General features: G+C 42.5%; 1 protein-coding gene across 2 annotated transcripts in view; it reads right to left on the bottom strand.

The window, feature by feature from the left end:
* The window catches only part of LOC137430897 (cytoplasmic dynein 1 intermediate chain 1-like), a 147,974-nt gene that overhangs the window by 111,305 nt on the left and 9,875 nt on the right, over window positions 1-26,794 (bottom strand). The window contains exons 2-7 of one of the 2 annotated variants that reach the window (XM_078782432.1): window positions 22,650-22,765; window positions 18,201-18,309; window positions 9,400-9,544; window positions 8,853-8,912; window positions 2,243-2,358; window positions 1,987-2,076 (exon numbers count right to left, since the gene is read on the bottom strand). In XM_078782432.1, coding sequence (XP_078638558.1) covers window positions 1,987-2,076; window positions 2,243-2,358; window positions 8,853-8,912; window positions 9,400-9,544; window positions 18,201-18,309; window positions 22,650-22,757 — 628 coding nt within the window. In that variant the 5' untranslated portion in view covers window positions 22,758-22,765. The remainder of the gene's footprint in view (window positions 1-1,986; window positions 2,077-2,242; window positions 2,359-8,852; window positions 8,913-9,399; window positions 9,545-18,200; window positions 18,310-22,649; window positions 22,766-26,794) is intronic. The other variant, XM_078782433.1, reaches the window with a different exon arrangement.

The raw sequence follows: 26,794 nt of genomic DNA, 5'->3' as shown, positions 1-26,794 counted from the left end.
CTTGTCAAAATCACAAGCTGGTTAAACACTTAAAATATGTCTTTCAATCGAGAAGAAATATCTCTCTCTATCTCTATATCTCCATCTCTATCTCTATCTCTCTCTATCACTCTCTCTCTCTCTCTCTCTCTCTGAAAGGAACGTCTGGCAAACCGTCCCATCTACTTTTTAAACAATCCTCTTGAGGAAATTCAGTCAATCAAACTCCTGGGTCTCTATCAGCCATAATCATTGTTGGACAAACCACATTTCAAAGTTGGCCCCCAAAGCCAGTCACTGACTGGGCATCCTTCATCATACAACATCCTTCCATGGCACACATGAACTCTTATCCACATACAAGGCCTTCGTCCACAGCTTGATGGTGTACTGCACTCCCCCTCCACCCATCTTAGTTTGTCCAAGTCTCCCTCTATTTTATCCTTCAGCCCTGCTGATGGTGCTAAATTCAGCACAACGGCGGGCTTCATATAACTTGCATGAAACACAATATGAACGATGTGGCACATTGAATGTACCTAACAACTCTTACTGAGTCATACGTGACATCTATCAGATTAGCAAGAGCTCGATGGTAACTTCAAGTATTGAGCGAGTCATTAGCTTACGTTAATTCTCAAGCAGTCTACTGTGCTGCCATGCACAATGCATGTGTTAATCCCCAAGCTTATTTTGCTGCTATGACAGTGTACTTAAAAAAAAAATCGATAAAAGGTTTAAAAAGTAAACTAATGCATTATAACCCAACAATTTCAATTCTTTAATTCTTCTATTGAAATAATTGTTATTCAGAACAAACTAGAGCAATGCGACTATGTCGCCAATATGCCTCCGATGTCCAATATGTCCAATATGTCCATGCCCATGACAATGGGCAGATGCTCTCATCCAGTCCTAAAAATAAATAAGTTTGGTTTAAATCTCTTCAGCTGTTTTGAAGTATCACATTTTCACCAGCCATGACAGGTTTCATATCAATTGGTGAAGCATTTTCGGAGAAGGTTTTTTTTAAAATATCAGCTTTCAAGCTAATATGGCTGCCACACCACGTGACATATGACATCAAAAATGTACAGTCTGCCTATGTATAGGTAGGGGATCACATTTGTGAAGTTTCATGTTGATCGGATAAGTTTCGTTTTTCTATCCAAGATGGCTGCCAAACCACGTGACCTACGATCTCATCAATTTTCAAACTATATGCAACAATGGTGTTAGATGACATTTGTAAATTTTCGCATCGATAAGGTAATCGGTTTCAGAGATATAATTATTTAATATTTTCCTTCAATTGAATATGGCTGTGAAACCATGTGACCTATGATCTCATAAGTTTAATATTTCAACACAAATGGATCATGTGCATGCAATTTCAGATTTTTATGATAAGCCATTAGATTAAAATATTCATGGCTGGTATACTACCACTTCACCTATGATGTCATCATTATCATGCTTTTGTTCCCCATTGGGAGTACTTGACAATGTGCCAAGTTTCAAATTTTCCATTCAGTGGTTTCCGATAAATATTTTTTAATTATTTGCGTTTAATCCAAGATGGCTGCCATACCACATGACCCAGAACATCACAATTATCATAAAAACAATGTGCATGGGTGTCGCTCTAACCTGAAAGTTTCGTCTCAATCGGACATGTGGTTGCTGAGAAAAACGAGGTTTAGCCCGTACGGACAAACGGACGGACGTACGGACACCCCGAAAACATAATGCCTCCGGCCACCTTTGGGGGCGGAGGCATAAAAAAATTAATATGTTCAATGTTGTATAATATATTTCTACAAAGCACTGCATTTTTTAGATGGCGACACCCAGTACCAAGGTTGGTCTTGTGCCATGGCGAGAAATCTGGAGATTAAAGATTTCACTTTTGTTCCCGTGGATAATACAAACCGCAAATTTTGATCATATATTTATGGGGGGGAAAATGTGGCTTATACATGAGTGATTACGATACCAATGCCTGACCTTCATGGCTGGCAATGTTGTCATCCTCCTTGTCCTGCTTTTCTTCAAATGCTGGAATTGTTTCTATAATCTCCTCGTCTTCTTCAACTTCTATACAAAAGAAGTTGAACAAATTTACAACAATAAGCAATTACTTTGCAAGTATTGTACTTCCTGATAATCCTATAAATTATATAATTAACATGCCTGAAAAGCATTCAAATAACATTTACACAGGGTAAAGAAAAATAAATTGGTTTACATTGATTTTCATCACCTTCGGAGAATTGCGTTTGCAATGGAGTCTGAGTCTCCTTGCAGTAAGACACAACTTCCTTTGGCGGTACGTCAACCTGGGCAATCTTGCACATGGTTAGTTTGGCTGCTCGGCGCCTGCAAATCGAGTGAGAATAGAACAATTTCACAATTTCACTTTCTTCCTCTCTGTACTTTTGGCAGACAATCTGAGAGCACAAATGAAAACATTCCTTAACAGTAAAATCAACTAATTATATCCACAAATTCCCATCAGCATGTCATGGCTTAGTGAACAAGTATTCCGGCATATGCCCAGAGCTGCGCGATGAGATCTGGTTTAATTGTACATCAGCCAGAGGCCGTATTTATGAAATAAAATTGAAATAAGAATAAAGAAGCAACAGGAAAGATTGTTAAACACTCCAGTCTGCGTAAGGAAGGCATTCGATAGAACTACTAGAATGGTACTCATAGAGCGCACCTTCGGTGGTGGAGGTAATACGGAACAAAAGATGAACAAAAGATGAACAATAGATGAACAATAGATGAACAATGGATGAGAAATAAAAAAACAAGTAGAAATAAAAAAAGGAGAACAATATTGTGGTGATACAAGAAATATTCATTTTGCAACAATAATTCCTCAATATATATATTTTTAACCCAATAAAGTATTTAACTTGAATTCACTAAAATGACACTCAGTAAAGCGCATACCTCCACAAGGCTGAACAGTTTACGTTTTGTATCCCACTGATAGTTCATAGTTAGAATATAGTTCGAATGTTGTAAACCTCTAGTATAGACCGTGTGTTTTGAGTAGGTTAGATTGTCATGTAACAGGGCCCTGTTTGGCTAAGTTGTACGTAATATGTGCACTAAAGGCAGTGTCTTGTAAGTGTAACCTTTAGGATAGACAGAGTAAGGTTTTATGTGGGAAACCTCCCCGTAAAACAGGTGGGGTCGAGCATGGAGGACTTTCTGAAGGCATGGATGTACTTTGCGCTTCAGATCATGATATATTCGGTTGGTGTGAACAAGCCATGGCGGTGTTGTGTGAAGCAGAGCAGGTATGGCGAATCTGCCAAGGGCACGAGACGGACTGCGATAAGCAGCCTTTGGGGGCTGCAGGAAGGTTCTCCATGGAGGGTGGGGGCAGAGGGCAGAATGGAAGCGGTGGAAGAGTGCCATCCCCATCCCAACCAGGGTCTAGCTGTGGGTGGTCCTGGGGTGACATAAACTGATACACAAATGCGCATAGACCATGTGTTTCATTGCTTTTCGCCCCCTTTGCTCTCGTTCTGCTCTTTGCCCCAGGTGCTCTCTCACTGCTCATCGCCTCCAGTGCTCTCTCGCTGATCTTCACCTCTGGTGCTCTCTCGGTGATCTTCACCCCCGGTGCTCTCTCGCTGATCTTCACTGGTGCTCTCTGGTCTCTCGCTGATCTTCACCCCTGGTGCTCTCTCGCTGATCTTCACCCCCGGTGCTCTCTCGCTGATCTTCACCCACAGTGCTCTGTCGCTGATCTTCACCCCCGGTGTTCTCTCGCTGATCTTCACCCCTGGTGCTCTCTCAGTGTTCTTCGTCCATGGCGTTGGTGTTTTGGACTGCGGTGTAGATGCCAGGAGTTTGAGAGACCAGTGGAGCCCGAGCACCAAGACATCATCGCTCTCGCCCGCCTGCCATGGGACCAACAGCGACATACTCATCGGCTGGAGAAAATCCTCGCCTGTTTTCCTTTTGTATGTAAGAGGCTGGTTTCTGTGGTGCCCAAGAGGATAGGAGTATTTGTTTCTTTAATTGTATTCAAGTTTGCATATTCCCATCCACCGAGACATGTCTGTAATGTCGCTTGATTTGTTCCATTCCCCACTTCCCTTCCACCTCTTCTCCCCATATCGCTTTTCTTTTATTAATAAGAATGACCAAAGTTTGGTCACAACTTGCGACAAAATCCAGTAACGATTCGATTGGGAAACGCACATTAAAATATGAACAGCTCGATTGGGAAACATCCATTTAATGTGCAATTAAAAGATTAACTCAACAACTGTCATCCATGTCAGCCTCCACCACGGTGATATCAGAACGAGCTGATCCGTCACACGGTCATGGATTGCTTAACCCCAATGTGGACCTGTTCAAAATTTACTTCACGTTTTATTTTAACCTTATTAATATTTTTTATTCGACATTGATTCAATTTTTCTTGGTCCCTGGTCATGAGTAACACTTGACCCAAAAAAGTCAATGGAAATCTGAAGCCTCTCGGACATTTAGCCTGGGTTACCTATCCCGATCCAGCTATCAACTCTCATCCAGCTGTTTCAGAGGGAGGTCGATTCATCAGTGTGTGTGCCATCCCTCGGATGCAGACTTTAAACTGGGCGTCCCTTGTGCTGACATTATTTGGTGGATGTTAAATATCCCACGGTGTCCTTCCCAATGAGTAAAAAAGCCATCTCCGGCACCATGGCAAAATTCCAAATTCCTGCCCTGACTTGCTGGGCGAGAGGGATGGCGAACGCAGAACCAACACTCGAACACAGTGTGGTACATTGGACACACACATCTCGTTTTTTCATTTCTGTTCCTCACAATTCTATCTCTCTCTTTTATTCACACACACACACACACACACACACACACACACACACACACACACACACACACACACACACACACACACACACACACACACACACACACACACTTAATTAATTGTACAGTATCGGTTGTTCCTGAACTTAAATATAAATAATTTAAAGGATTGTTGTAAATGATGTTAATTTCACAACATCCCATATTCAACTTTATTTAAATTGTAAACCTCAAACATAGTTTCTCCACCTAAAGCAAGAACCTTAACCCGTAAGCAACTGACTAGTTTCCCGACTGCATGGATCATCAGCTGGGCACCGTTCTTCCTCGAGGTTTCGATCCTTTCAGCCCAGGACCTCTCCAAACGGCGGATCCACAACCTCGATCATGGATCCACATCAATAGATGGTACATCAGTAGATCCACAACCTCAGTTGCGTCCAGGCAGTCAGTCAACCCATCAATGCAACATCACTTATTCCAACTTTACTCGCAATAGGATTTAATGTGTTATCATATATTTATAACCTTCCTTACACACTCGATAATATGATAATATCATTAAATCATTCACATCTTACCCTTAAATACATCAATCTACCAACCAGCATGACCACACCACCTACCTTTCTATCAAACTGCACTTAGAATGTTCAAACTGTCATTTATAACGGTTTAATCACACAAACACACACACACACACACACACACACACACACACACACACACAATTTTAACTGCCTAATAGATAATTCATACAACTTTATCTTCCAAGCAAGAAATGCATTGTATAAACTAGAACGGCGCTCGTAGCTGGGCGGCTTAGCTAAAAAATTCGGATCGATTGTGCCTTTTCCCTTAAAAGCATGAAACTTGGCACATGGCTAGAATACCCGAAAAGAAAGATTTTTAGTCCAGGGGGCATCCCCAATTTCACCCCATATGGCGGCCATCTTGAAATTCAGGATGGCCGTCATACAAGACCTGTTTTGATGAATATCTCCATAATTAGAACAGATATCAAAATGGTTGAAGTCTCTATACCTACATTTTTAGGGTCTAGGAATCCAATGGCAACATAAAATATTCAATAGTATATGGCAGCTGCATCATGCATCATGATCAGGTCGAAGGCAGCGCCATCACTGCATCATGATCAGAATAAAAGCACCCAGATGACCTTTGACAAACATGTCAGATCACTTGTATCAGTTATCGAGGAGCTAGGTAATCCATTTCTTGAAGAAACCGCTGACCTTTTGGTCCTTGACACAAAGGATTTAGCAAGTGCATCAGTCGTACAAAGTGTGAAAGACATGCAGAAAGTGGGAAAGGAGGCTCTGGAGTCATTTGTGCAAGAGAGGCTGATTGAACGCTCAAAGCCTTTGAATGATGTCGTCCCTCGCAAAAAGTTACCACTGTTTGGCAGCTCATCAGTAACAGACCAGCTGACAGATAAACACAAGGTAGCCTCATTGAAGAGTGATGTTCAACTGTTTTCTCGCCTCTATATTGCCTGTCAAACCCGCGAGGGAAACCTGGATGAATTTTTCCGTCATGAAAATCAATCTTTCCCTCCATCTCTGTCCAAGGATGGGAAGCTTCGACCTGGTACAAAGAGCGACCTTTTGGACTGCTTAGAGGAACTTTCACCATCAAGCACACAGATGCCAGAGGTGACATGTGTCATACTTGACGGGGCAGTAATTGTTCAAAAGCTAAAGCCCGATGTTGGCACAGTCAAAACATTTGGCGAATATGCCGAAAAGGTCTTCATCCCATTTGTTTTCTCACAGTACAAATCTGCAACCCGACTTGTTCTGTTGTGGGACCGTTACCTACCCGACAGCCTTAAGAGCATGACCCGTGAAAAGCGTGGCAAGGGGGTTCGCCGACGAGTAGATACCTCAGTTGAAATTCCTGGACAGTGGCAGAACTTTCTTCGAGTTGATGAAAACAAGCGTGAACTCTTCAGCTTCCTTTCCAATGAAACAATTAAATCATTTGAAGACCAGCGCAAGGAGCTAGTTGTCACACTTGATACAGAGGTTCTTACTGCTCCACCACGCATTGATCTAGAATCACTCTCCCCGTGCACTCAGGAAGAGGCAGATGGTCGGATGTTCCTACATGCTGCTGATGCAACACAGAGAGGGAATAGTAAGGTCCTCATACAAACTGTGGACACAGATGTTGTCGTGCTTGCAGTTACAGCATCCCAGAAGCTTTCAGTGATGATATGGTTACAATTTGGGACAGGCAAGAACATGCGATTTATCTCTGCACATGATATAGCCACAGCTCTTGGCCCTGAGAAATCTAAAGCCCTCCCCATGTTTCATGCACTAACAGGGTGTGACACTTCTTCAGCGTTTAATGGGCGTGGAAAGGTAACTGCATGGAATGTGTGGGAATCATTCCCTGAGCTCACAGAGGTACTAGCAGAAATTTGCCACCAGAGCACAGAGATAACTGAAACCTGCATGAACGTCATTGAGAGATTTGTTATTCTGTTGTATGATCGCACAAGTACTGCTACTGACATTAACATTGTACGAAAGAAACTGTTTGCAAAGAAGGGCAGACCTGTGGAATCAAGATCTGCAATGAACTTGTTAAGTGTGGGTGCAAAAAAGGATGTACTGGTCGTTGCCGGTGTAAGAAAGCTGCACTTCCCTGTACTTCTCTCTGCGCATGTGATGGAGAATGCAGCAAAGACTAGAAAACCACAAGATGGCACAGTTACAGTCTGCGATGTCATAGACACTTTTAATCACTGAAGAATGCCAACCTGTTAAGAGTATTTATATGCACTCCCAGTATGGGTAGGTGTAGGCACTGCAACCATTTAGATAGCTGTTCTAATTATGGAGATATTCATCAAAACAGGTCTGTTATGGCGGCCATCTTGTATTTCAAGATGGCTGCCATATACTATTGAATATTTTATGTCGCCATTGGATTCCTAGACCCTAAAAATGTAGGTATAGGCACTTCAACCATTTTGATATCTGTTCTAATTATGGAGATATTCATCAAAACAGGTCTTGTATGACGGCCATCCTGAATTTCAAGATGGCCGCCATATGGGGTGAAATTGGAGATGCCCCCTGGACTAAAAATCTTTCTTTTGGGGTATTCTAGCCATGTGCCAAGTTTCATGCTTTTAAGGGAAAAGGCACAATTCATCAGTTAAGCAGCCCCACTATCGGTAGAGCGCATACCCACACCATGCTGAACAGTTTATGTTTTGTATTTCACTGATAGGGCGCATCTGGATTCGGACCTGAAACAAAATCGAATCGGTTTGTTCTTGTTACATAACCAACCAACCCATCCCCCAAGTTTAGTCATAACTCGTCCATAACTTTTTTAAATATCATGTTATATATCGCTTTTCGCCCGATCCCTCAATGGTAAAGAAACACTTAAAAATTAAACAATTCTCGCATCCGAATCCATATTCACATCTTCACCAAAATCGAATCAATTCGTCATTGACACACACCCAACCGGTCCACCAAGTTGTGTCTAAATCCGTCCATAACTTTTTGAGATATCGTGCTATGTATCGGTTTTAGCCCTATCTCTCAATGGTGACGAATCACATTTAAAAATCGCTGATCCGGATCCGGATTCAAAACTTCACCAAAATTGAATCAGTTCTTCCTCTTCACATACGCAACCTCTCCACCAAGTTTCGTCCAAATTCGTCCATAACTTTTTGAAATATCCTGCTATATATCGTTTTTGGCCATATCTCCTAATGGTGAAGAATCACATTAAAAAATCGCTAATCCGGATCCGGATTCGAATCTTCACCAAAATTGAATCAATTCTTCCTTATCACATAGGCTAGCTCTCTGCCAAATTTCGTCCGAATCCGTCCACAACTTTTTGAGATACTTTGTTCACAGACAGACAATCAAACAGACAACTAGACAGACACACAGACAGAGCTGAAAACATAACCTCCATCCACCTTCGGTGGCAGAGGTAATAAAATTTAATAGAATCTCATGACCTACCCGATGTCAGAGTCAGCATGAAGCTGCAGGACACTTGGATCCGAGTCCCACTGTAGTGTTCTGGTGTATGGGATCACAGACAACACAATAAGTGCATTAATAGAAAGACCAAATGTGTAGATTTACATCCCATTGCAGACATGGAGTCAATGTAGCTCAGACTTTTATGTCAACCAGAAAAGGAAAAACTGCCAATATATTATATTGCAAGCAGAAATTTGCACGCATCAGGCAGCTCTATGAATTTTTGAACCGCAGACAAAGTCTGCAAAAGTTAACAATGGAGTCCATAATTTTTGAATTAGTGCAATAAATATTGTTCACAAGTTAACCAGAAACATCATTGGGGCCGATTGTGTCTCTTAGATAAGTGGAGTTTAAGGGCGTAATGCAACACAAAGACAAGCAAAAGACAACCAATCAACATAAATATGTATGTAATACTTCCTGCAGTGCACTTAGCTGAACATGCAGTGGACCGAGCAGCAAGTGCTTTATTGCACAACATGTAAGCACATCATAGACAACAGTAACATGCCTGACATACCTTACTCCTTGTGGTACCTCATTAAAGTCTTGACTTCCAGCTTCACTAGGTGTGCTCAGAGATTTGGAAGATGTGGGGGACATGGGAGGTGGGACTAAATAATGAAATAAACAAGTATCCCACGTTACTACGCGGAGAGGTTGGCCTAAAAAGTGAGCAAAGCAAATGAAAAGAAGCAAAAAAAAAAATGCGTGCAAGTAAATAAAGAGAGGAAAAAAAGTGAAGCATGAAGTAAATGGGATGCAAAGGGAGAAAAGGGAGAGATAAAATGTCGAATATCATTGGAAATTTATGACGACCATCACTCCAATCATTGCTCGAGTCAGCTCTCTACATAATCTGCGGCATTATATGCAATGCAAGAACAGCTAACTGCAATGCACCTTAGCAGCTTTCTTCATATCATGTATGCAATAAGTATGGTAACGAATAACATTGAAAGATAATAAAGTTCGACAAAAGCTGAAAAGGGAAGAAAAGGGGAGAGTAGGAGATTCGAGTCGGTGGAAAAAGAAAAGCGAGAGAAGGGTGATAACTGATAATAATATATACTTGGGGCAAGGGAACAGAAGAGGGATGTATGGGTAAGTTATAAGGGTGGGTAGTGGATGAACAAATGTTTCTTAATTTAAAGAATCGCGAAGAGAAGGAAAGCCATAATTACACAAAGCCGGCAAAAAGTATGCTTCGCCTCAATCCCTGCCCTCACTTCAAATGGCACTGCAGCGGACTCTGCTCGTGAGAAAGCCAAAAGCCTCAATCCTGTTTGCTTCCAAATCTTGTGTATCCAACCCCCCACTCGCTGTACTCATCATACCCAGTCACGCCCAACTACTGCTGGACTCTGTATTTTGCACCTGACAAGGTGGACAGGTTTCTGGTAACTATCAACTCTGATTCTGCAACTGGACCAAATGGCATCAGCTCACGTGTCCTAAAAAACCTACTCAGCTTCTCTTGCACATCCACTTTATTTTTGTTTTCTGGGTTTTTTTGTTTCCATAGTTAAAGCTCTTTGTATGCATCGAAGAGCTAGTACACTGAACAGATCAGGATGTAACAGAAAAACAGGATACAAAACACTCATGCATGGGATGGACAAGTTGGAAACAGAGGATGCGTGGGATGGACAATATGGATACAGAAGGAAACTCCAAAGAGGAAAAACTGGAAGATTGGAAGGAGGAGGGATTTGGAGTGGGATTAATGAGGGTAGTAAATATCATCGTTTTAGATTGGGGACAAACTGAAATGGTAGTATACAGCTGTCTTGAAGACCTTGAGGGAAGAATGAGGTTGAAGAGGCTGTGGAAGTTGATTCCACAGCCTGGAAAAAAGAGGAAAAAAGGAGTGGAGGTGAGCAGTGATCCTGGATTTTGATAGTTTCACCAGAAGGGGGTTGATGGTGGATTTTGTGTGAGCCCAGCAGAAACCTGTGGGTACAATGCACAGAAAGAGCAAGGGGTGTGTGACCGGAAAGGAGGCGGTAGAATACATAGACCATCAACCTGTCTGAGATGGCGAAGTGATAAACACATAGACTCAGCTTCACCGCGGGAGATTCCAATGGTCTTGAAGGCCTTGGTTTCCACAGCATCAAGCTGAGCAAGATGTGAGGCAGGGGAGCCAGCCCAGATGGGAGAGCAGCACCCAGAGGAAGCCAGTAAGCCATGTGTGGAGTTGGCCTTGGATGCCATAGGAAAGAGCAAGACAGGATGCCAGACTATAATCAAAAACTCAAAATATGTCCAGAAAGACAGCCCTGATCTCTTATCTGACACTGATTGCCTCCATATTTTGTTGGCTGAGTACAAGCAGCATGTCCAGGGTAGAGTGACCTGGTCTGAATCAGAATTGACGATCTGAGATGAGGTTCTTGGAGAAATGTAAGGATTTCATGTCTGCTGCGATGATGGATTCCATGACCTTGCTGATGATTGAATGAAGCTTTTTCCACTTTGTTTCGGTAATACGGTGATGTTGGTTGACTTCCAAGCAGATGTAAAATGACATAGACGAAATGATAGGATGAAGAGAGCAGAAAGATCTACCAGCCAAGATCTTTCTTGGGCAAACCTCATTTAAAAGTTGGCCTCCAAAGCCAGTCACCGACTGGACATCCTCCATCATACAAAGTCCTTCCTTGGCACACCTGAACTCTGATCCACCTACAAGGCCTTCATCCACAGCTTGAAGGAGTACTGCTCTCCCATCTGAACTAGCACACCTGCTTCACACCTTGCTCAACTTAATGCCATGGAAACCAAAGCCTTCAAGCTCATTGTAATCTCCTGCGATGAGGCAGTCTATGGGCCTATCACTTTCTCATTGCAGACACATGTGTAGTCTCTCTGTCTTCTACTGCCTCCTTTATGGTCTTGCAACCTCTGCTCTTTCCATGCTTCGTCCCTCTCCTCACCCCCATCCCCCATGTTTCTGCAGGGTGCACGTGAGGCATCAGCAACTCCCCTTCTGGTGAAACTCCCAAAATCCAAAATCACTGTTCACTTTCACTCATCCTTTCCTCCTTTTCCCCACCTGTGGAACCAACTTCCACATTCTTTTCAATCTCATTCTTCTCTCCATATCTTTAAGACAGCTGTTCAGCCTGTGGTGTCTTGCTCTCTCTCACAGTTTTATTTCAACTCTAATTCGATATCTCATTTCATTTTTCACAATTGCTAAAATGGTTTTGGACTCGGTTGAAAAAAACGGGAATACGGGAATAAAACGGGAATAAAATTCGATGAAAGTTACCGTTTGCATTTTCAATGCATTTTCAAAGGCCTGTAATACAAAGGCCATTCATTGAGTCTCCCTCACGGCTTTATCCTGACTCTAATTCACCATCTGATTTAATTTTTATTGATGGCTTTAGACTTGGTTTCAGCAATAATCTATCTATAATGCCAGTAATCTCTGTGTGTCTGTCTGTGACCGCTGTTTCTCGACAACCACGAGTCCGATATACTTGAAACTTGCCAGGTATATTGCTGGGGACCTGAGGATGTGCCTTTTCAAGGTTTCATATTAATCGGACAAGTAGTTACCGAGCTATGTCCAAAAAACGATTCAACCAATCAGAGAGCAGCGAGCTATCACGTGTGCCGAACGTGGCGAACAGACTCTGCCTCGGACGGCACATTTGAGAGCGTATTCATTTATTTCCCGTTGGCAAACTATGTTGCCGCTATGTTGGCGTTAAACTATGTTTTAAAACTAATTAAAACTAATTTGCGATTCTTTCGCTTTCCTGCGCGTTTGTGCACGCTATGGCGATTTCTTTACCAAACTCCGCAAGCCGTTCGCTTTGGACCAAACCATTTCATGTAAATAGGGGGGGGGGGATTGTCACCGTACTCGCAAGCCGTTCGCTTTGGACCAAACCATTTCATGTAAATAGAGGGGGGGGATTGTCACCGTACTCGCAAGCCGTTCGCTTTGGACCAAACCATTTCATGTAAATAGAGGGGGGGGATTGTCACCGTACTCGCAAGCCGTTCGCTTTGGCTTTGCGAATGGACCAAACCATTTCATGTAAATAGAGGGGGGGGGATATAATTTTAGATATATATATAGTACGGGCATGCCCTAGTTGAGAAAATTCACGCACCCACAAGAAATTGCTGAGACATTTTAAAAATTTGCGGCACGGTATATCATACACCGCATAAAATAACAGGTGGGAAAATGCCAAGATATATCAAAAATTTGCGGCAGACTTTTCCATTTGATGACAGTCATAAAAAAAAGGCAACAATGTGGGGAGAGGGGCAGAGCTTCATTCACGTATCGCCACAGACAGGAAATTGCTGACAGATATTTCTTCGTTCTGATTTCATTCATCATTATTATATGGAAGTAAAGGTAATCCTGTTTAAACACTCCATTCATTCCATCAATGTGTTGTTGTTGTTTTTTTTGCATGAGTTTTCAAGTCTGAATCGTGTTCACATCCAGGAGAGGGGATAGAGGGGGAGGGGGCAGGGGGAAGGGGAGGGAGAGGGCAGGGGGAGGGGAGAGGGGATGGGGGAGGGGGAGCGGGGAGGAGGGAAGGACAGCACTATCGAGCAATATTGAGCGAAATCCCCAAAAGAGAAACGTTTTTTTCAAATGTTTATTTTTGTCTAAAATACCCCAGGCACTGGCTGATGAACCTCTGAAAGTTTGACGAAGATCCGTTCAACCATCTCTGAGAAAAATGGCGACACAGACACACACACACACACACACACACACACACACACACACACACACACACACACACACACACACACACACACACACACATCTCTCTTATATGGTAGATGTACTATTAAGAATGTGGGTGAATCTATAAAGTACAGAGTGGCCACAATGTCCCTATGCATAATAGTGTGTCCTCTGTTACTTATTTGTTTTATTTGTTTTCCAGGTACGACTTCAGCATGACGGACACCAGTGAGTACACGATAAAAGAGAGACTGATTACTTGTGTTTGGGTTCACGACCGCGCGTGAGAAGGAGTAACTTTAGAAGACATAAGGACAAGATTTTCGATAAGCCAGCTCCTACGCGCAACACGATGCGGACATGGGAGAAGAAGGCTTTTTCAACAGGGAGTGTCCTTGATTTAAAGCGTTCTGGTCATCCAGAATCACGTCAACGCCATGTGGACATTATTGAAGCATCCTGCTTGAGATCACCACTGAATTCATCTCAAAAAAGATCTGAGTTAGGCATTCTATGCTCAACAGTCCAAAAAATAATGAAAAAGGATCTGGGATTGAAGCCATTTAAGCCTGGATGTGTTGATGAGATTTCTGATAGAGACTTGGCCACTTGTGGGGTCGCTTGCAAGGCTCTTCTGCAGCAATTTCCCACCATTAAATCAAGATGAAGTGTATTTTTTTTGGATGAGTGTGCTATTTACCTCAGGAATCAATCCAGGAATGTTTATTTTTGGTGCAAAGAAAATCCTCATCCTTATGAGGAAATTGAACAGCATCCTCCTGTTCAGAAGCATCCATCCTGAACAGCATCATGATGTGGGCAGAAATTTCAGAAGATCACTTGATAGGGCCATATTTTTTCGATACAAGTGTCAATCACACTGCTTATTTGAACATGCTTCAGACGTGGTTTGTTCCACAACTGCGTGAGAGAGGTCTCGAGGCAACAGCTATCCTGCAAAAAGATGGTGCACCAGCACATTATGCTCTCGCAGTTAGAGAATATCTAGACGACAAATTCAGTGGACGATGTATTGGACGTGGATCTGAGATAGTGTAGCCTCCTCGAAGTCTGGACTTAACAACATGTGACAACTCGCTTTGGCGCATTGTGAAAGAGGAAATTTCTCATCTCCGCCTAACAACAGTTGAAGACCTCAAAACAGCTGTCAGGAGCTGCTTTTATGACCTCGAACCCTCAACATGGAAAAAGATGTCCGGAAGAACATGGAGAAAAATTCAAGTTTGTGCGGAGAATGGAGGGGAGCATACAGATAAATTCTAACTAAATTCTAACTGCATGCATAGGGAATTTGTGGCCACTCTGTACATAATATAGAAATACAGTACATGTATCGATGAAAGATGTATGTACGTACGTCTATAAAATACATGTGAATGGAATATGAATCTATACAATAAGACCGAAAAGTTATCTGTTTTTGTTGTATGAACATAAACCTATGCCATCAATGCATTGTCTATACACCATACAAAGACAAACACAGACACCAGGGGTCCACCAATCAAAGTCTGAGGTCCTCAGGAATTCACATTATGAAGCCCCAACAAGTCACCACCCCTAGGGGCTCCACCAATCAGGCCATATAAATCCACCTGAGGCCAAACTAGTCTCATGGCACACCAAAATTCTCCAGAGTGAGTAATGCACACTGTATACAAATACATCCTCAGTTTAAATGTTCATTATTTAATTAGCACCACAATTCTACCCCAAGTGCAAATCCTGAAATGGAGTGGTGGAAATTGAAGACGAATCGTTTCATCTTCTCATTAGATTTGGATAAATTACCATGATGTATCAAGAATCGTCCATACAACCTGCACTAGGCCTCAATGCAAGCCAAAATCCAAGCTGTATCAAGAAATTAACTTAAGCAGGAGGCCTGAAGTCTAATTAGGAGTTTTAGGCAGTGTATAAGCCATGCTTGAGGATAGAATGTCCCTGTGATGCCCTTGGCAGGAAAATGGACAGCAGTCATAAAATTTGAAACCAGGATTTACAAGAATGCGTCGTCCCAACATCATCATTATTTTTGCAGCGTTAACATAAAACAACAAAATCGAAAACATGCATGGTGAGGGAGGAGAGGAGATGGGAAGGCAAACAGAAAATGCAAACATTGTCTTATGAACAATATAAAATGTTGTGCAATACAAATGCATAGCAAAACAGCGAGCAACCATAATATTGCGTGCATAACAATGCAACGATGACTTGTGATGATTATACAGGATTTACATATAAACATTTCCAATTGGCTGAGATGACATGATCATTAATGGGGTGTACAATTATCAATGGATCAATCGTTCATTAAATAAATAAATAACTACAAGCTGCAAATGCCTTTATTCTTGCTTTAATTTCGTGTTTGGAAAGTTGAAATCACTGCTCTCAAAATATGTTGCCTTGGTTAAGAATGGTTTTGAGATTCAATTATTGGCAGGAACATGTTTGGCCCAAATAAATATAAAACTAGAATGGCATTCAGTTGAGAGCCAGGCTAAACAGTTTACATTTTGTAACCCACTGATAGATCAGATCTGGATTTGGACCTGAACCAAAATGTAATCGGCTTGTTCTTGTCACCTAACCAGCTGATTCATCTCGTTTTGTCATAAGTCGTCCACAACTTTTTGAAATATCATGTTATTTATTGTTTTAGCGTTATCACTCAATGGTGAAGAAACACTTAATTTTTTTAAAGCTCTCGGATCTTCAACTAAAAACGGACCGATTCATTATTGACACATGCCCAACATGTCCACCAAGTTTCGGATGAATCCATCCACAACTTTTTGAGATATTGTGCTATACATAATTTTTACCCTATCTCTCAATGGTGAAGAATCACTTAAAAATATATCGGATCCAGATCCGGATCTTCAACAAAATCTAATGATTTCGTTCATGTCACATACCCAACATCTCCACCAAATTTCGTCCGAATCCGTCCACAACTTTTTGAGATATTCTGCTCGCAGACAAACAGACAGACAGACAGGGGTGAAAACATAACCTCCATCCACCTTCGGTGGCGCTCTGTAGAACGCATACATCCACCAGGCTGAACAGTTCACGTTTTGTATCCCACTGATAGGCCGGGTCTGCATACAGACTTTAACCAAAGTCTAATCAACTTGTTATATAAAAATAACCACCTTTAGAGGCCATTTTTCCCCGCAAAGCGGGGGTTGGCCTTTTTCGGGAACCGTGGTTGTTGTTGTTTTTCGGTCCCCTTTTTGAAGCAATGTTTTACGGCCGGATGCCCTTCCTGACGCCAACCCTTTTTGCCGCCTTTAACGACAAAAAACAGGGAATTACCAGTGAACTGGTACTCAATTAGCTGACCTCGGAAGGATGACAGGCTGAGTCAACCCCCCTGGCGTTAATTCAGCAATCGACCGGGATTCGAACCCAGGATCCTAGGTATCCTAAGCCGGCACCCTAGCCACTAGCCCAACACCACCCAACATCAACTTGTTCTTGTCACATAACCAACTCATCCACCAACTTTTGTCATCATCCATCCATAACTTGAGATAATTTGCTATGTATCGTTTTTGACCCAATCTCTCAATTGTGAGGAACCACTTTAAAATTATAGTATCCGGATCTGGATCTTCACCAAAATCGAATCAATTCGTCCTTGTCACACAACCAACCTGTCCACTAGGTTTTGTCCAAATCTGCCCATTGCATTTTTAAAATATCCTGCTCACAAACAGACAGCCAAACAAACAGGGGTGAATGCATAACTTCCATCCACCTTTGGTGGTGGTGGTAATGAATGATTTGTAGACAATTGTAAACACCAGAGTAACCAGTACCTGTTTGCATACCAAATACCCAGTATTTGTTTGTTCCTAAGAAATACAAAACAGAGAGGTCCTCCCTGTTACCATATCTTAAAAACTTGACATTTGCATCAGTATCCTGTAAAACATTTCTTTGATTTTGTTTCTTAGTAACATTGTTATAGGGGTTCAAAATTGTGGATAGAAAAACGGGTCACCCTGCATATAAGTTGAGTAATCTGTATTTGGGTAATCAAGTGCACTTCCTCCAAATACCATATGGAATGTAAAGCTGATATAATTATGGTGAGATTCCCAAATAACATTGCAAAATGCACCAAATATAATCAAGAATGATGAAAAGTTATTGTTGGGAAAAATGTGTGTTGACTTCAAAACGAATGATTCCCTCAAGCATTCAAACATACAAATAAAATATTTTTTTCCCAACGAGTATCATGTGGAATGACACTCACCAAAAATGTTCCACAAACCTCTGACTGAGCCCACATTATCTGATGATATATTAGTTGAGTCACCTGATTATTTGAGTAATCAATTGCACTTCTTCTAAACACTAAATGGACTAAAAAGCTGATATAATTGAGGTGAGAAACGGCAGAAACTACAAATACGACACTGGCAATAACAATACTGCACCAATTACATATGTACAATACAGGAAGTGCAGTGAAAAAGAGGTGTCCAGTTTGGCATTCAAATTTACAAAACCATTGTAAAAGCTTTACTCTAAAATGTAAAACATACCCAAAGGGGGCTCCGCTGGAATTCCGATACTGTGTAGAAAAGCCTCAGTCTCCCTCCGCTTTCTTTCTAGATCTGATTCTTCAGTCTGTGGTTCTTTTTTCAATTCAGCCTGCATAAAACATCAAAAAGGTTACCTTGAAATGCTGTGCACGCATACAAAATATCACGAGACTCTGCCAAAGATAATGCAGAACATCTTAAATCTGTGTTAGCCTCCAAATCTCAAGTACCAACCCAGCTTGTTCTGTCTGCATGTTACGCCCGCGGATTCACTGTCTACTGGACTTTGGGTCCTTCTCACCCGAGTCCATCCTGAACACTACTTTGAAGATGGGCCCAAATGGCATCAGTCCCAATATTCTCAAATCTTACACTGCTGTGCTTGCTTCTTCTGTCTGCTCTATTCAGCATATCCTTCCTTCTCCATTGGCTGCCTCCCATCTGCCAGGAGGTTAGCAAACATCATTCCTGTCCAAAGGAAACGTGGTGCAACTGATCCTCTCAAATACAGACCAGGAAACCTACTTCCAACTACAAGAAAAGTCATGGAATTCATCATTGCTAACAATGTCAAGTATTTCCTGTTTTCAAGCAGCCTCATCTCTGACAGTCATTTTTGACTGTCAGAGGAAAATGTGATAAATCTCTGACAGTCATTTTGGATTATATCCTGGCCACTCAACACTAGGAATGCTGTTGCTCCTCACTCAGTAATGGTTGGAGGCCCTCAATCTCAAACAAGAGTTGAAGACCATGTTCCTGGTTATGTCTTGGACATTCGACAGTTTGACATCCTGCTTTGCTTGCCAAGCTCTCTCTCCCTGCAGCATAAAATGCTACTTTAATTTCTGGAGTTATCACTTCCTGCACTCGTACAGTCAATACATTGATAAAAATGGAACAATGTCCTCTACTCTTACAGTGGAGGTTGAAGCGACCCAAAGTAGTTTGTTGGGCCCAGTCTTGGTCCTCATTTGCATAAATGACGTCTCCGACTATCTGGAAAACTCTCTCTTCCTTTTTACAGATGACTCCACACTGTGTAATATTGTACCCCATCCCACTGTTAGGCAGACCGCACCTATGTCACTCTGCTGATCTCAAAATTAATACATGCTGGTCTGATCGAAGTAAGATGCCCTTAAATCTTTGAAAATTTGAGTCTCACAGTCACTGCGGAATGATCGTCAAATGATCATGGTGAGCCACTGGAAGAAGTTGTGTCTCTTTAACTTCTAGGCCTCACCAACAGCCATCACCCTTTACTGAGCCAACCAAATCACAAAGCTCACCTCCAAAAGTCATACACAGATTGGGCATCATCCGTCATTCAAAGACTTCCCTTGAAAAGTCACAACTACTCACAACCTACACGGGCACTGTCCATAGCTCAATGGATTAATGCTCTCTCCTATTGGCTGGGTACCCAGCATTACATCCATCTCTCCTGGATTATGTTGAATCTAAAGCTCTCAACATTGAAAGATGAGGCCAAAACACAAGGTATCTTACATCATGGACAGGTTGGAGGCATCTCTGGATCTTTTTAACCGCCTCTCCTCCAGTTTAGCTCCTCTTTCTCTCTCTATCCACTTTATTGGTCATTCATTGCCCTACTTAATGCATCCAAAAGTTGCTCCCTTGTCATACTGTTAGTTCACGTTCTCCATCACATTTTCCTTGACCTCAATCATGTACGTATAGAGAGCAAAAAAAATCATTTTTACGACGTAGCCCATAGGGCAAAGTCGTCTAGAACAGTGTTTGTCCATCCGTATGTATGTATGTCCCCTCAAACGTATACCAATCAGAGCTGAGGATCTGGTCACATGACAGGGTGATGTGATTATGTCTGATGTCTTTACGACGTACAATGGCTGACTCCACACTCCGCCGCTTTGATTTATATGCCGTTCAGGCCGAACATATCGTCGAACCTGTCATATATCACAATCGCCATGCTCTACCTTTACGTTTTTCATTCAGTGTGAAACACAAACAAACCGATTGTTAAAATGATCATCAAATATCACAAGCATAGACGTTAGGGGTCTTCCAATGACACAGTATGTATAGGCCTTAGGCTTCATGCCTTCATGCCTCACCTTCAGGCTGCTTCGGACAAATTAGCTCAGGTTTCTTAATAAAGTAGTATTGTGTTCGTAATAATAATAAAAGCGTTAATACTAATAATATAGTAAATATAATAATAACACTGCAATCCCTATGTCGTTATTGCAAAGTTTCTAGATTGAAGTGGTGTATGGTTCATGTATCAATGATAAGTGGTGTATGGTTCATGTATCAATGATAAGTGGTGTGCGGTACTAATAACCATGGAAGTAAGGAATTAGCCTCGGTTTTTTTTATATTAATATCATTTTGGTAATAATGATAACGTAATGTTAATATTACAGTAAATCTAATCGTAACACTAATCCCTTCGTAGTGAATGCAAAGTTACTGGAGGTTAAAAGATATCATCTATGTATTAAAGTAGCGGCAGTTTTGTGTCCGTCCATCACACTACGTCCTTACATCTATGATGTCATTACGGCTGACTCCACCAACCTACATTTCAATGTAAATGCCGTACAGGCCAAACATGTCATCAAAGTGGTCGAACATGTCGTTGAAGCAGTCGAACCTGTCATCAAAGCGGTCAAACCTGTTGTCGCAGCGGTCGAACCTGTCGTTAAATCCGTCGAACATGTCATCGAAGCAATCAAAGCGGTCGAACCTGTTGTCGAATATGTCGTCGAAGCGGTCAAACATGTTGTTGAAGCGGTCGAACCTGTCGTCGAAGCGGTCGAACCTGTCATCGAAGTGGTCAAACATGTCGTTGAAGCGGTCGAACATGTCGTCGAAGCGGTCGCAGCGGTTGAACATGTTGTCGAAGTGGTCGAACCTGTCATCGAAGTGGTCGAACCTGTCGTCGAAGCGGTCGAACCTGTCGTCGAAGCGGTCGAACCTGTCGTCGAAGCGGTCGAACCTGTCGTCGAAGCGGTCAAACCTGTCGTCGAAGCGGTCGAACCTGTCCTCGAAGCGGTCGAACCTGTCGTCGAAGCAGTCGAACATGTCGTCGAAGCAGTCAAACATGTCGTCGAAGCGCACAAACCTATCATTTGTTTTTACACATGGACAGCTGTACATTGCAGCAAGTACAGTACTACGGCTATGCCGCTGTTAGACTTTCGGTCTTGTTTCATAATAACAGACATGCCACTGCAAAGGATCCCAACTTTTCACCACATCAGCTGACTTACATGTGACACTATGGTGGAGTGGCATGTGTGGAGGCCAAAGCTTTGTGATTGTAGATTGTCTGAGATGATTGCAAAGATTCAATTCATGCCATCGGCGGAGTTTGGGGGGGGGGGGCAATTCCCCCACCTTAATTTTTTTCAGTAGTTTACAGATAAGATAAAAACATCCCGTATTTAAACGTGAGTAACAATAATGAAAGTAAACTGTATTTGTGATTTCACGAACACTGTAACCACACTAACAAATGGTAATTTTGGAAGTCAGACATAGCTACCCATTAGAAATATTAAACCCCTGCCCACCCCAAATAGAGAAGTCAAACTACGCCTATGATTCATGTTCCTCTCTCACCACCAGGAGATTGCAAGCCTGTGTTTAATTTGTTTTTCAGACTCAATTCTGGTATCGCACCATTTTCAGTTTCAAAATTCTTCCAATGATAATGGATGGCAAAAGTCTTTACAAGTGACTGTTAGGCGGTGTATTGATTCAGTGTGATGTTAACACTGTATGCCTATGACTTAATACAGAACGAATTGGATATAATGTATGACTCTGCAATGTTTGCTGAGGCAAGATGGTTCTTCTAGAAGTTGAGTCGAGTAAAAAGTGACAAGTTATAATATTGTAATTACACGTTAAGGTGTGTAGACACTGCACAGATTGCAAGAGTTCAGAAAATTTCTGCTTACTTCTGACTAGAGAACCATCCAGTAATCTATAATAATAAAATGCAGTGTGTGTGTGTGTGTGTGTGTGTATACAACAACAACATGCATTTTAAGGCCATTTTCCCTGCTAGAGCGGGGGTTAGCCTTGTGGTCCCCATGACAGTCTTCTCCATATTGCCCTATTTTCTGCACCCCCCCTTGTTAACCCCCTTCCCCGCATTTCTTCTTCCACCATCTTTAGCCAAGTCTTTCTTGGTCTTCCCCGTCCTCTACTTCCTTCTACGTTCATTTCCATCACTCTTCTCAACCAGTCACTTTCATCCTTCCTCAACACATGACCAAACCATCTCAACCTGTTCCTCTTCACAGCATCAATCACAGGCTCTATTCCCATCATCTTTCGCAATTCATCATTTGTCTTCCTCTCTCTCAACGATACTCTGCACATCCACCATGTGTGTATGTGTGTGTATATATCAGAAATGTTAGCAACACAAGTCGTCTCTCACACCTCTCTGCGTTTGCGTTCCTCTTCTCGGCGCCTCTTCTCCTCACGGATCTGAGCTAGACGCTGCTTTTTCCTCTCCAGCTCTGCCTTCAAGTCCAGCCGATCGGCCATGCTGCTGCCTGCATGGAGGACAAACAATATAGTCATTGGTACAGTGTTTACCAGACTCGGTAGTGTAATTGTTAGAGCATCCACTCGGAGTCAAGGTTGTCGTGGACCCGTGGTTCAAATCCTGACCAAACCATTCCAAATATTTTTAAAATGGTACGTGCTGCTTCCTCGGCATTTAAAAGAATATAGCATTGACAAACAACCTTAGGTGAATTCGCATCTATGGGGAGGAGGAAATTCCTTCTTAGGAATTGCCCCACTTGGTGCGGTGAGAAAGGTGGCGCCATTGTTGTGACGTCACTGGTACCCTGTGTGCCCCCAAGAAGTAACGGCATCTTATCTACGTCCTGTGTTGTGTTTGTGTGGGTCAACAACACTGTGAGCCTTAGATCCTGTAAAAAAAAAATTAAGTCATGCCTGCAATGGCCGTTTCATTTTGACTACATCTCCTCAACTTAACAGGCTGGTATTACAAATTTCCACAAAGTAATTAATACTGAAAGGTTAAATCCCTACAATCATGTTCAACACAAAAAGTACTATCTATACAAGAAGACAAAGGAAGAGGCCATTTGTTAATGATAAATATTCAATATTCAAATCTATGTTAGGTAATTGCATTTATCCCAAAGACTCAATCTCTCCATTTACTGAACTTTCATTATTATTTTGCATCTTTTTTTCCCCTATACTCAGTCGAGGCTCATGTAAGAGCTAATACATCAAACATATAATAAAGGGAGCATTAGTCAAGAGGGGGAGAGAGAGGGAAACAAAACATCAGGGACATCTGAGATCTGTGGAAGGGAGAAGCCTGGGACGGGGTACATGTGAAAAACAAGATGGACACTACAAGGCCTTTCAGGAAAGAAATCGTAATTTAAAGGAGGTGGATTTGGGCTGGATTAACGGGGCAAGAAGAGATCAAGGTTTTGGATGGGGGAAGATAAGAGATGGTGGTGAACAGCTGTTTTGAAGACCTGGAGGGAAGAGTGGGATTGAAGAGAGTGTGGGAGTTTGTTCCAGAGGTGGGAAAAAGGAGGAATAAAAGAGTGGAGGTGAGCAGAGAGTCTTGATTTTGGCAGTTTCACCAGAAGAGGGTTGCTGGCAGATTTTGTTGGTCCTGCAGGAATATTTGGGGGACAGAGCACAGACAGAGCAAGGGGAGCTAGGCCGGAGAAGAGTCGGTAGACAATAGAAAGACCACCAACCTGCCTGCGGAGAGAGTGAAAGGCCCTCAGAATCAGCTTCATCGCGGGAGATTCCAATGATTCTGAATGCTTTGGTTTCAACAGCGTGAAGCCAAGATAGGTGTGAGGCAGGAGCACCAGCCCAGAGGGGAGAGCAGTACTCCATCAAGCTGCGGATGAAAGCTTTGTATATGGTGAGAAGCTCAGTATTGCCCAGAAATGACTTTGCTGACGGAGGATGCCCAGTCAGCAACTGGCTTTGGAGGCCAGCTTGGAAATGTGGTTTTCCCCAGGAAAGATAATGGCAGATAGTGAGACCCAAAAGCTTGAGTGACAGAACTTCTTTGAGAGGATTGTTCAGAAAGTAGATGGGAGGGTTTTCCAGATGGTCTTTTTGGAGAGACATAGTAGGAGTGTGAGATTTGTCAGGATTGAAAGACATGTTCCACTTGTTTGACTAGTTTTTGATTTTTTCCAGGTCTGCAGAGAGTGAAGAGGATGCTGCTTGCCAATTTGAGGGTTGAGATATGGAGAGGCAGAGGGTAGAGTCATCAACAAAAAGATAGAGAGGATTTTCCAGACAGCCGGAGAGATCATTAATGAAGACCAGAATAAGCACAGGGCCCAGAATACTGCCTTGAGGAACTCCAGCCTGGACAGGAAGGGGAGATGAGAGAATTCCATTTCGAGCCACACATTGATTACGACAGGAGAGGAGGTCTGCAAGCCATGCATGGAGATTTCCATGGATACCATAGGAGGAGAGTTTGGTGAGCAGAGCTGGGTGCCAGACCGTATCGAAGGCACGTGATATGTCAAGGGAGACGGCTCTGATTTCCTGTTTGGCATTGAGGACCTCCATCCATTGTTGAGACAGCAGAAGCAGCATGTCCAGAGTAGAATGACCTGGTCTGAATCCAAATTGCTAATCAGAGATCAAACCATTGGAGAAGAGGAAGGATTTGATATCAGAAGCGATGCAGGAATTCCATGACCTTGATGATGATTGGGAGCAAGCTGATTGGTCTGTAGTTACAAGGATCTGTTTTTGCACCTTTTTTGTGTAAAGCGGTAATGTTTGCTGATATCCAAGCAGATGGCAGATGACCTTGATCAAAAGAGAGGGTGAAGAGAATTGAGAGAGGGTGTGAAAGAGCGGCAGAGCAGGACTTTAGGACCCGTGGGCTGATGTCGTCTGGTCCAGTTGCAGAATCAGAGTCGAGGTTTGACATAAACTTCTCCACCTTGTCAGGAGAGAAGGACACAGAGTCCAGGAGCAGCTGGGGCATCCGCCCTTTGACAGGTATTGTTTTTAGTCCTGCAGAGTGTCACAGTCACCCTCCCCACTGGGAAGCCAGTGAGGGTAGTCGGTTTAGTCGCCGACTACCCGACCATGTGGCAGGCAGGACTGAGTTACATGTTTCCTCTTCTCTTTATCAGTAGACTTTCGATGTAGTGGCTCTCAGCCTAGTTTAGGGCAAATTTCAACAAACAAGCAATAAACAAAAAAGACGAGTAGGGAATTTAGCATTTGGTACCAAAATATAACTAACCAAAACACCAAAGATATTGGGATCTTTACCATCCACAACCAAAATGCAGACTGGAAAGCTGAACTTACACTCATGCTGGATTCAGACTATTTGAAAAGCCCACATTTTGGTATAAATCAAGCAGAGTGCTGCTCCAGGACGCAGCAATATCAATGGCACTGCTGCCAACAACAGCAGCTCTTAGTTAATTGCAACAGAGTTGAGAATTAAATTATTGAGACATTCAGACACCTCAATTGTTAGCACGCTTCTAACCAAGCTGTTCTATCATTTTTGTCACTTCTATGATATAGAGAGGGGAGACTGTTACCTCATTTAAAACTTCTCCATGGGGTACAAAGAAGGGACCGATGTTATCAGCTTGGATTACTTGGGAACGATGGAACCGATGTTATCAGCTTGGATTACTTGGGAATAATGGGACCGATGTTATCAGCTTGGATTACTTGGGACCAATGTTATCAGCTTGGATTACTTGGGAACGATGGGACCGATGTTATCAGCTTGGATTACTTGGGAGTGATGGGACCGATGTTATCAGCTTGGATTACTTGGGACCAATGTTATCAGCTTGGATTACTTGGGAGTGATGGGACCGATGTTATCAGCTTGGATTACTTGGGAACGATGGGACTGATGTTATCAGCTTGGATTACTTGGGAGTGATGCGACCGATGTTATCAGCTTGGATTACTTGGGAACGATGGGACTGATGTTATCAGCTTGGATTACTTGGGAACGATGGGACCGATGTTATCAATTTGGATTACTTGGGAGTGATGGGACCGATGTTATCAGCTTGAATTACTTGGGAACGAAGGGACCGATGTTATCAACTTGGATTACTTGGTAACGATGGGACCGATGTTATCAGCTTGGATTACTTGGGAACGATGGGACCGATGTTATCAGCTTGAATTACTTGGGAACGATGGGACCGATGTTATCAACTTGGATTACTTGGGAACGATGGGACCGATGTTATCAGCTTGGATTACTTGGGAACGATGGGACCGATGTTATCAACTTGGATTACTTGGGAACGATGGGACCGATGTTATCAGCTTGGATTACTTGGGACCGATGGGACCGATGTTATCAGCTTGGATTACTTGGGAGTGATGGGACCGATGTTATCAGCTTGGATTACTTGGGAGTGATGGGACCGATGTTATCAGCTTGGATTACTTGGGACCGATGGGACCGATGTTATCAGCTTGGATTACTTGGGACCGATGGGACCGATGTTATCAGCTTGGATTACTTGGGAATGATGGGACCGATGTTATCAGCT

The sequence above is a fragment of the Myxine glutinosa genome, chromosome 7, assembly GCF_964187855.1.
Source record: "Myxine glutinosa chromosome 7, kmMyxGlut1.1, whole genome shotgun sequence".
Taxonomy (NCBI): domain Eukaryota; kingdom Metazoa; phylum Chordata; class Myxini; order Myxiniformes; family Myxinidae; genus Myxine; species Myxine glutinosa.
This window is presented reverse-complemented; position numbering and strand designations above follow the sequence as displayed.